Genomic DNA, 17,754 nt, shown 5'->3' on the forward strand with positions numbered 1-17,754 from the left:
TCCACTGTGCCACCTAGCCGCCCCTAAGCTACTTCTCTCTTATGTCATGCTCCTTACCCTGGAGTCCTTTCCTGGAGCTTCTTCTCTCTAGAAATTCTCCTACTTGGTGATGTCATAAATTCTCATGGATTTCATCATCATCTATATGTTGAGTATTACAAATTTATTTTATATATATATATATATATATATATATATATATATGCATATATATAGATAGATATGTCAAGTCTTATCTTTTTCCTTAGATCTAATTCCTACTGGAACCGTCTACTGGACGTTTCAATCTGATATCCAATTGACAAATCAACCTCAACATGTCTAAAACATAACCCATTATCTTTCAAAAAAAACTCACACATCTTCTGAATTTCTCTATTTCTACTGAAGGAACCATCATCCTTTTAGTCTCTTAGGACCCCAACTTCAAAATTATCCTTAAGTCTTCCTTTATACCATATATCAAATTATTTACCAAATCTTGCCATTTCTATCACTACATCTCCTGAAAACATTCCCTCTTCCCCCATCCATACTTAGTTCAGAATCTTATCACACAAACTACTAAAATGACCTTCTAATTGATCCCCTTTGTCTCATGCCAATCCAATCCATTCTCCATATAGCTCCAAACTGATTCTCCTTTAAGCTCAAATTTAACCAGGTTATACACCTACTCAATAGACTTCTATGGATCCCTATTGTTTTTACAATCAAATAGAACTTGTTCCAAAAGTCTTAATGCAGTGATGAGCTTTAACAGCCTATGAAACAGCTTTCACAAGCTATTCAAATTCATCACTGACTTTTGGAACAGCTTATATAAAATCCTCTATTTGACATTTAGAGTTCTGTATAATTTAGTTTCAATCTAGCTTTCTAAAGTCATTATACAGCATGTCCCCAAAGTTTTAAGCTTTAATAGCTTAAAACTGCACTAAAATATTAGGGACATGCTGCCTAATACTCTCCTCCTAGTACATTACAACCTAGTCAAAAGGGTTTCTTGCTGATCCTTGCATGTGACGCTCCATCTCCTGTCTCTGTGGCCAACTGTGCCCTTTGCCCTGGCCAACTCCTATCCAAACCTACCTCTTAGAATCCCTTAATCTGACAACTCTCAGCTCAGATAACATTTTCCACAGGAAGTGTTTCCTGCACGCCTCTTCCCTCAGCTGCTGGAGTCCTCCCTCTAAATTCTAATTTGTATTCCTCCTGAACATATTCTATATTTGTACATGTCTCCCCCAACAGAACATAAGTCCCTTGAGGGCAGGAGTTTTCACTTTTGTCTTTGTATTGCTATCACCTAGCACAGTGCTAAGTATAGAAGGCACTTAATAAAAGTTTGTGAACTAACTGATTACATTACAGTTGAAACACTGAGAGAGGGGCTGCCAGGGGTGCCCTAGATATGGGCTCTAAATGAAATTGGTCTCTAAAAATCAAACAACTTAGAAAGGTGGAAAAAGGAAAAAAATGATGCACGTACTCTTATCCCCTGGTAAGATGGCACGATAAAACCGGTCTTTTTTCTTCTTCTCCTCAGGGTTTGGAGGCAAAGGTTTAGAGCCGTGGTTCAGGGTCCCAGTGTCTTTACCACCAGCTCCAATCATAGTGCTGGTATTTCTCATCGGAGGGGCTGGAGGCTTGTCCTGGATGTCCACACCGTTGTTGGACATCTTCACAAGGAACCGCTACTACAGTGGGAGATGGGAGAAAAGGAACAAAGAGAGAGGGAGAGAGAGAGAGAGAGAGAATTCAACCTTGATATTTTGAAGCAATAAAGAATCAAAATATGAATTAAACACCTAGGTGGCACAATGGATAGAGATCTAGACCTGGAGTCTGGAAGACCTGAGTTCAAGTCTGATTTCAGAGTGTAACTAGTTGTATGACCCTGGAAAAGTTACTTAACCCTGTTTACCTTGGTTCACTCATCTGTAAAATGAGCTGGAGTAGGAATTAGAAAAACCACTTCAGTGTCTTTGCCAAGAAAACTCAAAAAAAAAAGTCATGAAGAGTCATACATGACTAAAACATCTATGTTTGCACCCATTTTTCCAGGCAGCATGACATGGTGAATTAATATAATCAATAAGTCAGTCAATAAACATTTATTAAACATCTAATATATATCAAGCCCTATGTTAAGCACTGGATTAGATTTAGGAGTTAGGAAAATCTAGGTTTGAATCCCACCATCAATGCCTTCTAGCTACGTGAACATGGATAATCCCTCACTTTATCTCCTTGAGAATCAGCTTCTTCATCTACAATATGGGCATATAGTACCTTTAATGCTTGCAATTATCTCACAGAAGTGTCCTGAGGTTCAAATGGAATAAGAAATAGAAAGTTTCATAAAGCATTATACTATAGTTATAATGTTTTATATAATATATTAATTATAATTATAAGACAGAAAACAACAGAAAATCTTCACATTTATACTGTATTTTATTCTTTGAAAGAGCTTCCCCCCACTAGTCTCTTATTTGTTCTTCTCTAGGAGTACAGCAGGACAGAGATGATCCTTGTTTAACAGTCTGAATCTGAGAGTTGAAATGACTTGCTCAGGGTCAAAGTCAGTAGCTGAGTCAGGCTGCATATTCAGATCTTCTTATTCCAAATACAGTGCTCTTTTTACCATATTAGTCTTGTCTCACCTTAAATAACTTTTAGTTGATCCTTGCTAGGAACTCAAAAGTACTAAGAGAGCAGGTCAAGGGAGTCAAGAAATGTGGGCTCCAGTCCCAACTCTGCCCCTGTTTGACTTACAACTGTGTATGCACACTTTTGTGTGTGTGTGTGTGTGTGTGTGTGTGTGTGTGGTCTTGAGAAAAATGCTTTCTCCGTCATCTGTAAAAACAGGATAATAATCCCTGCCCAGATGTCCAAACAAGAATGTAGGGAAGATTCAATAAGAGAAAGCAAGAACTTTGCTGATGATTAAAATGATCCATGGGATGCTATCTCATGAGTGAGTGAGTTTCCTGTATTAGAGGTAGCCAGGTGGTCCAGTGGAGAAAGTCCTGAACCTGAGGATCTGAGTTCAAATCCAACATTAGATACTTAATACTTACCTAGCTGTGTAACCTTGGGCAAGTCACTTAACCCCACTGCCTTGCAAAAAACAAACAAAAAAAAAAAGTCCTGAACCTGGAGTCAGGAAGATGAGTTCAAATCTGATACTTTCTAGCTGTGAGCCCTGGACAAGTCACGTAACCTATTTTTTGACTCAATTTCCTCAACTATAAAATGGAAATAATAACAGCACCTAACTCCCAGCACTGTTGTGAAACTTAAATGAATAATTGCAAAGCACTTTGAAAACCTTAAAGCACTTTAAATATTCTAGCAATTAATAGCTACCTTCAAGAAAAAAGTATAAAAAGCATTGATCACTTACTTAAGGTGTTGGGTATGTGGAGATGTTCTTTTTTTTGATTTTGTTGTGTTTTGTATTTAAGTTCAAAATGTTTAAAACTATTTTTTAAGGGTGGCTAGATGGCACAGTGAATACAGCACTGGCCCTGGAGTCAGGAAGACCTGAGTTCAAATTCGACCTCAGACACTTAATAATGACCTAGCTGTGTGGCCTTGGGCAAGCCACTTAACTCCATTGCCTTAAAAAAATAAACCTGTAACAAAAAAAAAAACAAAAAACTAATTTTTAAGACAAATAAAGAGCCTGTAGATGAGTTTCTTGGTAAAATACAAGTTTAGGCTTGATGGAAGGACACCAGGACAACAATCTCCCTTACTTTAAACACTGAGTCTAAAGTCATATGACCTTTTTTTTTTGTATACAACATGACACATTGTTGACTAATTCTGAGCTTGCCATCCACCAGAATCTCCTATTTTTTCCATTAAACTGTTGCCTCGTTATGGATGCTTCATCCTATTCTTTTGCAGGTCTTTTTTAAACTTAATCTCATCAGAGTTGAGTGATGATTCTAATCCATCCCTTTGGGGATCTCTTTGGACTTGAACCCAGTTCTTGTGATTCCAAGTCTAGCCCTATTTCCACCAAACCTTACTGGAGTAGATTATGCTCAAAACCTTAATAAGGCAAGGAAAGATCTTTGCAAAGAGACTGAAGCATGATTTTTTTCAGTGAAACTTTTCTGCCTTTAATCCCCCTTGTTATGTCTATATGCAAGGATTAAGGAGGATGAGCTATGAATACAGAAGGGTCATGATGGGAAATCCTAGACCTGAAGCCAAAATTCTAGAGTTGCTATGTTCCTTAGTAAGATTTCAAAGCTAATTATAACTGGATAATGAGGATGTGATGGATTGACCACACTTTCCCAATACTTTCAGAATTGCAGGGAGCAGGGAGCTCGAATAATTTATGAACAACTAATTATACTCAAGTATTAATTATGCATTGATTAAATGGTTCTACAATAATAATCATGAGATTCCACAGGAATAATAGCTTATATTACCTTTCTCCAGGAAATTTTAAAATAATTTCCTCAAATACTTCTCAGGTCCAGAAGGAACAGGGAAGTGGGAAGCAGTCAGTTATGCTCATTTGACAAATGGAGAAAATGAGACCCCAGGAGATTAAGTGTTTTCCTGTCACTCAGGGGCACTGCATCAATAAATGTCCCTATGCCAATAAAAGAATGGAGTCTAGGGGAGAAGAGTTAAGGACTATCTAGCTGGTCTAAGGTTTAATACAAGGAACTTAATCAAAGTAGATATGACTGAGATAGAGGAACAATGGTTTTTGCTATTCATGTTCAAAGGAGAGATGGTTAATATAGCATGCAAGTCAGGAGAATTTCTGAACAACAGAGCTAGAAGAGTTAGGATTCTAAGCAAGAACTTAGAATAAGCCTAAAGAGTAAAGAGCTAGAAAGAACCTCAGCAAATTAAATACTTAAAAACTGCTACAAATCCTAGACTAGAGAATTCTGGAAAGATGGGAGAGTAGGTCAGAAAATTTCAACCTCTGCAGATATCATCTAGAAACAAATCAAAAAAGAACCATAGGGTTCTTCTGGGCTGAAGACAACAGCCTCCCTCGATGGAATAGAGAACTATGTGCAAAACAAACATTCATAAAACCTAGGTGAAAGTGAACATGAGAAACAAGGTGGCAAAGGGGTAGCTTAATAAGTATCTTCCAGTTATGACACAGAGGAGGATAACCAGCTGTTTTCCACTAAGTACAGAATAAGGGGTCAAGGGCTTAAACCATGGGAACAGATCAAAAAAAAATCACAGAATTAAAGTATGTCATAGCTCAAAGGGAGCACAGAACATAAACTATTAGGGATAGAAGGAGTTTTAGAATGTAGGATATTAAAACAAATAAAGTCAAACATGAGAGAAGCTTAGAAAATATAGCATAGAATATTAGGAGATGGGAAGGATCTCAAAACACAGACTATAACTTCTGGAAGGGACCATTAACATAAAATGCCAGCTTATATATATATATATATATATATATATATATATATATATATATATATATATATATATATATATGTATATACATATATATATACATATATATTATTTGAGCAGCAATTGACCTTAAAATATAAAGTCAGACCTGAGGGGACCTCTGGAGTAGCTTAATTCAAGCTCCTCGTTTTACAATTAAAGAAAGTGAGCCCAGGCAAAGAAACCCAAGTCATATGGTGAGTCAGTGGTTGAGCAGGGATTCAAAATGCAAAAAACTCAGGTCTCCTGCCTCCCAGTTCAAGGTTTTCAACATCACACTGATCCCTATTTAGGAAGAAGAATTTCTTGACTTTCAGGAGTTATTAAGCTAATGAAATGATTTCCTGGGGAACCAAATGTACAGAATTCCTGAATCTTAAGTTTTAAAAAAAGTGTTGGGTAGTAGAAAATAAAACTACAAATGGATTCTGAAAACACAAATTCAAATCATGGCTTTGCCACTTAATACCTGTGTGAGCTTGGACAAAATATTTAACTCCCTCTGGGTCTTTAGTTTCCTCATCTATAAACAAAGGGAGAAGGAAGAAGATAGCTGAATTAGGTCAGTGTCAAATTTATGGACAGAGAACTAAAAATAGCCTGTATAGCTCCTGAGTTTGGACTGCTCAGATTAAAATGTAATTGAGAAATGTTTCATAAAACAAATAAAAATACAGCACAACGTGGATAATATTAATTTATGGTTTTTAAGTCACTATGCAACCCACAAGGATCTGTTTCCATTTGAGTTTGATAGCACTGGACTAGAAGGTCTCTGAGACTTCAAATATTTGTTCTTTTTTTACTTCCACACAGAAACTATTCCAAGGCTCTTCACTCCCAGACCTCTTCCTTAAACCCACCCAATCCTTCCCTACCTCTTACTTTTTTGGAAAAAAAATTGGTCACTTGATATGAACTCCTTCTTAACCCATCCTGTTCATCTCAAAAATCCCTTGACATCATCGCCATCATCTCCTTTGCCCTACCTCTAGAACAGAAGGCTCTTTTCCTTGCCAAGGCCAGTCCTTCTACATGTGCATTTGATCCCATCCTCTGAATGTTACTGAATGGTAACAGAAAGGAGTTTATATATTGCTCAGCTATACATCATTTCACTTCCTAGTCGTTACCTATATGATGAGGGGTTTACTAGATGACTTTAGAGTTCCTTTCCAACCCCAGAGCTATGAATCCAAGACTCTAGAGATGAGTGGCAGTGTAATATTTTAGACTTAAAGCAAGCTATCTGACTTTAGAAGAAAAAATAAAACTCTGCCATCACTTTAAGATTCTTTCTTCATCTATAAAATGGGGATAATAATTTCCTAACACATGTCATAAAGAAATGAGCACTTGCTTCTGCAGCGGCTATTGTTGTTTGTATTAATTTTAAGGCAGGGCCTGGAGGTTTAGAGTGGCTCACTGGCCCAATGGAATGCTACAGTTTGGTATTTGCTGGGGTGGTTGTTTTTCTTCTTAGTATCTGTTTGGCCCATGGCCTGCTAAAAAAGCCTTTGGTCTTTGCCCCTGACTATTACTGGAACACCACAAAATTGAAGATATTTCTTAGATGTTGAATGGAATGATGAGGGGGAGAAAAGGGAACTTCATACCTTTTTCATCAACTCACAGGACCTGAGTCAAAAAGGACCAGAGGTCAAGTCCAACCCCCACCAGAAGTATGAATCATGTCCACAGGGAGAGCTCACTATTATATTATTTTTTTAGGTAAGTGTATTAAAAAACACTAAATTAACAGGGAGGAGGCTGAGTTCTCATCCTAGATTTTGCCTTAATTCAAAGTGTGACCTTGGGTTAAAGAGTCGGGACCTCGTTCTACTTCTGGATCTAGCATTGCCTGCTATGTAATCCTTGGCAGAGCACTTCTTTTTTGTTTTTTCCCCTCCTTAGTGAAGTGAAGAGCAAACAGATAATCTCTAAATTCCCTTCCTCAATTCAGCCTCGATTTCCTCATCTGTAAAGTGGAAATAGTTTCTCAGCCTACACAACTATTCCCAGGATAACATATAATACTGGATATAAAAGCACTTTGGTCTGCATTCAGACTCCCAGGTAGTTCTTTCTCTGGCTATGGATGGTATTTTCCATCACAAGTCTTCTGGAATTGTCTCTGATCACTTTATTACTGAGAAGATGCTAAGTCTATCAAAGTTGATCATGGCATAATGTTACTGTTACTATGTACAATGTTCTCCTGATTCTGCCTACTTCAGCATCAGTTCATGTAGGTCTTTCCAGATTTTTCTGAAATCTGCCTGTTTATTATTTCTCATAGAACAATAATATTCCACAACATTCATATACCATAACTTCTTCACCTATTCCCCAACTGATTGGAATTCTCTCAATTTCCAATATAAAAGCACTTTGAAGAATCTAAAAAAAAAAACTTCCCCAAAATAGAGTGGGTTGTCTAAGGAGATGGACACTTTCCCCACTAGAAGTCTTCAAGCAAAGACTAGATCAACAGCTCTTGGAAGTACTTAGAAGGGATTGCTGGTCAACAAGTATGGACTGGACCAAATAACTTCTGAGGGTTTTTTTTTAATTCTAAGAATCTGTGACCACAAAAAGGGCATCATATGGTACTGATGGCTTGAACCTCAGCAGTGCCAGAATTTGAACATAGGTCTTTTGACTCCAAATAAATGGATGAAGAAAAAATAAACCACAGGGAGGAGAAAGAATCAGAAGAGGTAGGGGCAGTTGGGTGGCCCAGCAGATAGAGTACCAGTCCTGGAGTCAGGAGGACCTGAATGCAAATCCAACTTCAGACACTGAATAGTTGCCTAGCTGTGTGACCTTGGGCAAATCACTTAATCCCATTGCCTTAAATTAAAAGAAAATTTTAAGAATCAGAAGAGGTAGTAGAGGAAGAAAAGGAAGATAAAAGAAAAAATAGAAAAAGAACAGAAGAAGAAAGGAAGAATACAAAGAGAGAAGGGAAAGGAAGGACATGGGGGGGTATAGAACAAAAAAGAACAGGAATAAAAGGAGCAGGGAGATAAATAGAAGAAATGGTGAGAAAAGTAAGAATAGCAAAAAGGAGGAAGAAAAAAAAAAACAGAGAAGAAGCCCAGTCAGCAGTTCTTGGCTCCAAGCTGCTTCGCAGTTTTATGAGTGACTCCAGCAAAAGCATGGATGACAAGAGTCTCTTATGATACAAAGCAGGGAGGGATAGTTAACCATCGCTCCTCATCCTAAACTTCACAGCTTTAAGACTGCCATTATGCTAAGGATTTTCTATATAAATATCTTCTCATTTCATCCTCACAACAATCCTAGGAGGGAGGTGCTATTATATTCTCATTTTTACAGATAAGAAAACTGAGGCAGACAACACTTAATGACTTGCCCAATCACACAGCCAGTAAATGACATCACATTTGAACTGAGGTCTTTCCTACTCCAGGTTCCAAGCTCTAGCCACTTACCACCTCAATATCCAATATATCAGATGACAAGGTTGGGATCCCAAAAGATCTCAAGTTAGAACAATGGGCACAAGCTAATACAATTAAATGTAAAAGGAAGTTTTTATATACACAAGGAGGTTCAAAGTTTCAGCTTCACAAGTACTAGATGGTGGGGGAGGGACAAGTAGAATTTTTTGCCTAAAAAATATCTGAAGGTTTGAGTGGCCTACATGTTTAAAATGAGTCAGTAGTATGGCATGGCAGCCAAAGAAGCTAATATCATCTAAGGTTTTTTTTAAAAAAGCCCAGCACCTCATGCATGGGCGACTATAGTCCAATTACATTCTGCGTGGTCAGACTATACCCAAGGGCCCCTCAGAAAATGTCCAGAGAAGGGAGTGGCCTTGAGACCACACTTTTCAAAGATGGGATGAAGATACTGAGGATGTTAAGCTTAAAAAAAAGAAGCTGGAGAAAGGACATGGTCACTGTCTTCAAATATTTTAGTGGTTTTCATAAGGAAGAAGGGTAAAATTTCAGTTCTGTTGGTCAGAGCAGGCAGAACAAAAAGCAATGGCTAAATATAGAAAGTTTAAACTTCAATGGATAGCTAGGTGGCACAATGGATAGAGCACTAATAAGTACAAACTTCTTAATGATGACAATTTGTAAAAGCAGAATTTTAGGAAATTCACAATAAGGAATTCTTAATAGAGAACAGTCTATAGGAATACTTTCAGTGACAAGGAACTCACTACCTAAAGAGGCAATACTGTGGGACAGGAAGGAAATTCTATTTCATAATTTAAATCGGTCCTAATTCTGCCCTTTGGGAACAAAGAGAACAATTTAAATTATTTTTCCTAAGCAAGTCCCCTAACTCCACACTCCCGCAGTTAATTCAACATGTCTTGTATGGCCCTGTTTTCAGTTATCCTTCAGGTCATCCATATGGATGTGCTTCAGCTTGATATCATTCTTCCAAAAACATGTCACCCAAAAACCGAACACAACATTCCAGTGTGGTCTAGTCAGGACAGAGCACAGAAGGATTATCTCTGTGAACACCATGTCTGTCTTAAATCAGCCTAAGTTAAAGTTATCTTTGGTTTTCTAGGTTTAGTAAAGAAAAGCCTCTCCCAAACTCAAATAATATCTTTAATAAAAATTAATTTAAAAAAGCCTCTCCAAACCACAGTCTGAGTTTTAACTAAATTCAACAAAGATCTTGCTGAGTTATTATATGTGTAAGTGATGCTCCCAACGTAACAATGGGAAAGATAGAAAGATGAATAGGAGACTACTCCTACACTTATAGAAGTGTTAATTCAGAAAGGGAGAAAAAGAAAATGCAATGACCATGTTTTCCATTCAGTCATTAAACAAACATTAATACCCTTAAAAGTACACAAAATCTTTTGCCAGGCACTGCAAATATGAGTTAATAACATTATATGACATGGTTCACAGAGAGCTGCATGCAGTGTCAGAAAACCTATATTGAATCCCAACTCTACAAGTCATCAATTGAGTGATCTCATTCCTTTCCTTTCTTTTTCATGACCCTAAATCTATACACAAAAGATGAGAATGTGTGCTAAAAAGAACTACAGTTTGGTCAAACTTTGACTATACCATAGGGAAGTGGAAGAGACCTTGAGCCTAATCTTTATATTCATTAAATGAACATCTAACCATTCCCTGAAAACCTCCAAAGATGGAGAATCTACTACTTCCCAAGGAAGGTCCATTCTTGTCTCCTCCTTCTGGGCCTCAATTTCCACATTTGCAAGCCAAAAGGGTTGGAGAAATGAACCTAAAAATTCCCTCTACCTGAAGTCTGCAGAGAAAATATTCCAATTGGAGGCCCAGGCTTCTGAGTGTTCTAAGAACCCAAGTAAGAAACCTCCTTCATTGTCCTCACAGACCTAAAAAGTAAATGAAACATCATTCAAAGTATTGAACTTTATTCAGAGTAGGGAACCCCTAAAGGTATTTTAGCAGGGGAAAGGACATGATCAGAGTCATGTACAAGAAAGAACATAGGCTCACAGACTCAAAACCGAAAGGGCTCTCATTAATACAATCCCCTTCATTTTACAGCTGAGGAAACTGAGGCCTTGGGAGATGAGATGATTTGACCAAAATCACCAAGATGGTAAATGTCATCTTCACATCCAAGAACTATTAACACCAAAGACTCTTTCTAGATGATTCAGGCAATGGTGTGAGCTGAATTAGTTGGAAAAGTGGCCTTTTCCTGATAATGACAATAGAAAAAGAACACTTCCCCATTTCTGAAATGCCCATGGTGTTTCTGCTTTTACTCACACTGATCTTTCTATCTGAAATGTACACCCCTCTCTCTATTTGTAAAAATTCTATCTGTCCTTCAAGGCCTAGTTCCAAAGGTTCCTTTTCCAGGAAGCCTTTCTTGATCTCCCATCTAGAGGAATTGTCTCTTGCCTCTAATTCAAGAAGCCACTCCTAGTTATTAGTCTAGTCTGCCTTGTCTATCTCTCGTCCTTCGTAACAAGGACAAAGCTCAATGTCTTCTTCAATACAACCTATATTTCATCCTACATTTACCTTCACAAGCTCTACTGTCTGACCAAATTCCTATCTCCTGTTCTCATTCAGCCCTCATTCTGCTGTCTCTGGATAGAAATGTACTTGGTCTCCATCTTTATCTGCTATAGTCCCTTCTTTCCTTCAAGGCCTAAGTTAAGTGTCACTTCCTCCTTGAAGCCTTCCCTAATTTACCCCAGCTAAAAGTGAACTCTTCCTCTTCTAGTTTCTCATGGCATTTTAAAATATTTATTTGTACATATACTTTGTAAGAATTATAAAGTATCCAAAAGTATAATGGGCCTGGAAGGTAGTGAGTTCCCCAACATTAGAGGTCTTCAAGTAGAAACTTTAGTAGAAACTTATTAGGGATTCTCATAAAGAATTCCTGTTCAGAACCAGGCTGAACTAGATGACCTCTGTGGTTTCTTCTGGCATTGAGTTCTGAAAACAGTAAATGAGCCTGGGGGACTCTGTAGGACTGTGAACAATAGTTGCTACTGTGATCCAGAACATGATTTCTCTCTGATAGAGCAATCCATCCATATAACCCATTCAAGGCATCTCATCCTGTGCCACTCCTCTCTCCTGCCATAAATCCTCAAAACAGATGCTTAAAACAAGCTAGAGGCCACCTGATATTTGAGTTGCTTAGAGGAGACAAAGGAATACTCAAGCTGTCCATCTATTATCTCTCATTCTTGTTATGGAATCAGCCAGTCTTCTTTTTCAGTCATGGCATTCAATCATTTTGGTTGTGCTTAACTCTGTGACCCCATTTGCAGTTTTCTTGGCAAAGATAATGCAACAGTTTGCCATTTCCTTCTCCAGCTCATTTTGCAGATGAGGAAACTGAGGCAAACAGGGTTGAGGGACTTGCCCAGGGTCACATAGTTAATAAGTGTCTGAGGTCAAATTTGAACTCAGGTCATCCCAACTTCAAGCCCAATACTCTTATTTATTGGGCCACCTTACTGCCCCCATTTTCAGTCATATAAGTCCTTTATCTTGGCTTTTATATTACTTCTCAAATCCTAGCTCTTGATAGGAATATGCTAGTTAAGTTAATAAGCAATTATTAAGCACCTATAAGTGCCAGGCATAGCAGGCAAAAGATGGTCCCTTTGCATTCAAAGAGCTCATAGTCTAAGGAGAAAGAAAACATGCAAATAGTCATGTACCAAAAATCTTGGAGCAAAGATACTTAATTGAAAAAGACTAGAGTGTGCTTCTTCAAGAAAGAGAGATCCTAGCTGAGACCTGAAGCTACTTATACTTGGAGTTCCTGTCTTTCTTCATCTTCTCAATACTCAATGTGTAGTGTAGCACAAGGCTAGGCTCTAGAAAGCACTTAATTGTTGACTTGTTGACTTGGCTGCCCTCTGCCTTCTGCTCTTATAATCATCATCCTTCTACAGACCTTCCTTTCCATTAGGCTGAGTCACTGCCAAAGCTGCCATATTTTCCATCCTTTATTTACACTGCTGGTTTATTCTTCCTGATGTACAGGCCTATGTTCATCTTCTACTCAGAAACTTCTGAAGTTTCCCACTGCCTACAAGGCCAATCTTGGACTTCATAGGCTCAGGAATGCTCTGGTATCACCCTACCTTCCCCAACTCCTTCTAACACTATTCCCAGAATCATAGAATTTTATTCAAAGGAATCTCAGAAATCATCACACTCAAATTCCTCTATTTATAGGTGAGAAAACAGAATCCAAAAGATGGGACAAAATAACAGAAATGTCAGTTTTGACTCAAATCCAGGGCTGTTGGGTCCAAATTCTGTATTTTTTTCTACTGCACTGAAGCTGCTTTGTATGTAGGCAAAGATGATTATTCTTATTTTAAAGATAAGGAAACTTGTAGTCTCAAGGGGTAAAACAAGTTGCCCAAGGTGATAAAAGGGAACTTATGATGACAAACCAGTTGCTGAATGAGTAAAGGAAGTAAGGACTCCCCAGGCCTTCAGGCTCTCTGCTACAATACATGCACTGGGCTTTGAAGTCAAAGGTCCTGAGTGCGAATCTCTACTATATGACTTACTGTGTGACCTTGAACTGATATCTCATGGGGACATTGAACAAGACCAAGAATTCTTAACTTTTTGTGGGTCATGTGTCCCTTTTGTGATGCCTATGTACCCTCTTTTGCAGGGAAAAAAGTCCCAAAATAATTATAGGAAATGCTAAATTTCAGTTAAAGGTTATAAAAATCAAAATGATTTTTTCCTTTCTAAGTTCATGAAGCTCCTAAAATCTATAGGTCTGTGGACACCAGGTTAAGAATTCCTAGACTACATTGCCCAGCCCCTTCTAGACCTAAATCCTTATAAATATGGTCTATTCCATCCTCTTCACTTTCCAATCAGCCACCCAAATTGCCTCTGTTTTTCTTGCCTCTCACCTTTGCAGCTTGACATGTCCTCTGGACCTGACTCCATGATCCTGCTAGCCAGAAGTTGATTTTAAGAGAGGTGGGGGACTGAAGGGGTAGAGAAGAAAAATCTGCCTATGTCACACAGTTCTGTGCGGTGGTGAGTCACAGAGGGAGCTCAGCTCAGCACCAAGCCATCCAAATGGCCCCGAGCCAGGAGGAGAAGTTAACATGCCGCAACCCTGCTTCTCTTCCAAGAGAAGGATTGTGTGTCTGGCCAGAGCAGGGAGGCCGACCAACTGGCTTTTCCCCATCTCAACAATGCAAACTGTGGGTAAGCTATCAGAATCTTGAGCTACATCATAATTATAAGGATTTAAAATATAGAACTTGGCAGAGTTAGAAGGGGCTGAGATCACAGAATGTCAGAGTTGGGAGGGGGCTTCAAATGAAGAATGTCAGAGCTAGAAGTCTTAAAAACAGAATGTCAGTGCTAGAGGGTACCTTAGAACATAATGTCAGACCTTTAGATCGAAGAATGTCAGATCTAGAGGGGGCCTAGAACACAGACTGCTTGGGGCTGAGAGGCATTTTAAATCACAGACTGTCAGAGCCTCCTAGCTTCGATTGAAGAGGGGCCTTAGAACATGAATTGTCAGAGCTAAAAGCTACCTTAGAACACAGAATGTCAGACCTAGGAGGGGGTCTTACAACATAGAATGCAAAATGTCAGAGGCACAGAGAATGTCGCAACAATTAGGGTTATAAGAGGCCTTAATGCAGAATGTTAGAGGTAGAAAAGGGCCACAGAAATGGGGAACTATTTAAGATGCTAAAGCTGAAAAAACTTAGAATACATTTAATCCAAATTCTTTGTTTGGCATATTAGGAAAATGAAGATGCAAAAGGGAGAGGGGGGAGAGGGTCAATGAAGTTAGCAAGTAGAAAATACAAGGAGTGGTTCTCCCAACTCCCAGTTTAGAACTCTTTCCCTCCTACTAATCTTAGATAAGGGTCCCTTTTTAGACTAAATCCCAGTTAAATTCAGCAATGATGAGGACTCTGGCCTGAGGCCCATGGGCACTGGGTACCCCCAGAGCCAAACTTTCCCAGGCTCATTCCACAGCTGCTAGTTCCAGAAAAATAGAAAAGTCTCCTAAACTCAAATGACTCAACAGGAAAGGGGGCTTGATCTGAATGTTCAGATGACCCTCCCACTCCTGAGTTTAAAAAAAAATCCATTAAGCATTCAAATCATTTATCCAATTCAACAATTTTTTAAACACCTCAACCTTAAAGGTGTTCCCAACAAGGTCATGTAGGACATGGGTGTTAAATCTTTTAGCTTTTCTGGGCCACATCGCCCAATAAAAACTTACCAAGAGTCACATAGAGAATTGTGTGTGACTACAATGTATGATAATAATATGCAATAATGTAACATGAATGAGCTTTGAGGGCCTTGTAGCCTGAGAGTCGAAGGTTGGACACACCTGATAGGGAATACAGCAATTAGGGATTTTATCCACTGAGGGAACAATGGCCTCCGTTTCCTCATCTGTAAAATAAAAGGTTGGTCCCTTATAGTTCTTTGTCCCAGGACACCCTAAGTATAAATTGCCATGAAATAAGATGAGGGAGAGATGCCAGAGAACTGAGGGGCAAAGGGAAGGAAGTGAACAGAACCAGGAGAACAACCTATTCAGTAACAAGAAAAATATAAAGACCAACAACTTTGAAAGACTTAGAAACTGATTGGGGTCACTTAACCCCACTACCCTGCAAAACAAACCAAAACAAGAGACTTAGAAACTGGTCAATGAATATAAAGACCCAGTCCCCAGGCCTTCAGGCTCTCTGCTACAATACATGCACTGGGCTTTGAAGTCAAAGGTCCTGAGTGCGAATCTCTACTATATGACTTGCTACCAGACAGAGGCAATGGACATAACAGTACGGACTGACATCTATTGTTTTGGACAGGGCAGTGAGGAAATTTATTTTGCTTATCTATACATGTGTGCAATAGAATTTGTGTTCTGCTTTCTTTCTCAATGGGGGTTAGGAGGATTTTTATTAACTGAAAAAATAAAATTCCATAAAAAACAAATCTCTAAAATATCTCATTTGGTCCTCATAAGAAACCTTCCAGGTAATTGGAATAAAGATTGTTCCTGTTGTGAGTATTGTTAATAATAGTGTTTATTGAATTGCATGAGGCCCAGGATGACTTACCCAAGGTTGTATAATTAATTTGGCCTCCTATATCCTATCTAACTCACACATCTTTCTCACATACTACATTGTGACTGAGCCCAAAATGGAACCCAGGCCTCCCACCCTATTTTCAAGAATGTCACTTCCTTGTAGCTTGGGAAATTGGGAAGATGAGAAAGGTGAAAGCAGTAGAGAGATTGCAGGTATTAAGACTACCTGGTCCAAGGGAGATAGACCAACCACCACCTTGTCATTGAGAACAACTTCCCAAGGTTCCCACAGGCTTCTGGGCAGTCCTTCCCCATAACCAGATGCCATATAATCCTGCCCCAGATCACCAAGAGCAAGTCTTCCCAAGAACAGCCTCTGAGACTGCTAGTCCTTGGGGAACTTAGAACTTGGAATCTGGGCTTCTGTCTGAACCAAGCATCCCCTAAAGGCTCACTGCAGATTTAAAGATTGCTCACTGGCTTCCTATCACTCATTTCCTGTACCCATCTTCTCACACACCTCTCCTTCTCTCATAGCAAAAGCAAATCTAGGAATTATAGGATTTAGAGCCAGAAGGGGTCTTTATAGTAGACAAAGTCAGAAGTGAAAGCCACTTGAGTATCATGTAATCCCAACCACTTCTTTTAGTAGTGAAACTAAAAAGAAAAAATTTGCCAATAAGATCACACATCTTAAAAAGTAGAACAGGTTGTTTTACTTTAGTTATGCAAATTTTTCTTTTCCAGTGGGTGAGGAACTGGAGAGAAAAAAACAATTTGATAATCAAAAAAAATTAAGTTTGATTCTTTAAAAAATAATAAGGTTCCTTTGAAGAAAAATAAAGGCAGAGCACAGATTTGAACCTCTGTTCTTTAACTCAGAATCAAATGTTCTTTCATTACACTATGGGTAAAGGGAGCAAGTGTTCACTAAGGAAGAGAAGACAATGAGAAGGTAAATTGGGATGGGGGAAGAGCATGCTGAGATGCTGGGGTGGGTTCAAGATTCCCCAGGCAGAATCCCAAGTCTCTACAAAGAGAAAGTTTCTGGTTAAGAGGGAAGCTGGTGCAGAAATTTTAAGAGGAACTAGTCATCTAGAGAGGCTTCTAAAGGAGGGGAAATTCAGCTGTTACCAGAATGGGGGGGGGGGGGTGCTAATAGAGAAGGAAGGTAAGGCAGAAGGAAAGAGACTGAATGGTGAGAGAAGTGGAAGGAGGTAGGCACAGAGAGGTTGAAAAGGGGAATGAGTAAGGAGAAAAAAGGAAGAGAATAAAAGGAATGAGGATAAGGAGAATATACAAGAGAGGAGAGGGATGAGGTAAGGGAGGGAGAAGGAATGAGATGGGAAAAGATAAGATGGGAAGAGTGAAAAGAGAAAAGCCAAGGAGGAAAAGGGTAGAGAAGAGCTATAAAAAGAAAAGAGAAAATAGGGATGAGACAGATGGAAGAGAGGAAAAAAAGAAGGGATGGAAAGGAGTAAAAATGGAAAAGAAAGGAAGAAGGAATAGGTAGATAGGACAAAAATGAAGAGGTCAAGTAGAAAGGAAAGGAACTGGACAATGGGAGGAAGAAAGGGTAAAGAGAGCAATAAAGGTCCATAGTTATCAAATGGGAAAAGAATAAAAGCTTCCATATTCCTTGGCTGGATAACAAAAGAGGAAAGGAAAGAATTTCAGAAATGTTCTAAG

The 17,754-nt window shown here is 38.8% G+C and overlaps 1 protein-coding gene across 6 annotated transcripts in view; it reads right to left on the bottom strand.

The window, feature by feature from the left end:
* Positions 1 to 17,754, bottom strand: part of PAK1 (p21 (RAC1) activated kinase 1) — a 201,788-nt gene that overhangs the window by 94,611 nt on the left and 89,423 nt on the right. For 4 of the 6 annotated variants that reach the window (XM_074216952.1, XM_074216949.1, XM_074216950.1 and 1 more), the window contains one exon: positions 1,493 to 1,700. In XM_074216952.1, coding sequence (XP_074073053.1) covers positions 1,493 to 1,682 — 190 coding nt within the window. In that variant the 5' untranslated portion in view covers positions 1,683 to 1,700. Of the gene's footprint in view, positions 1 to 1,492; positions 1,701 to 10,745; positions 11,127 to 13,888; positions 14,191 to 17,754 lie in introns of those variants that run through there. The other 2 variants (XM_074216954.1, XM_074216953.1) reach the window with 2 other exon arrangements.

Source organism: Macrotis lagotis, chromosome 1 (genome assembly GCF_037893015.1).
Source record: "Macrotis lagotis isolate mMagLag1 chromosome 1, bilby.v1.9.chrom.fasta, whole genome shotgun sequence".
Lineage (NCBI taxonomy): Eukaryota > Metazoa > Chordata > Mammalia > Peramelemorphia > Peramelidae > Macrotis > Macrotis lagotis.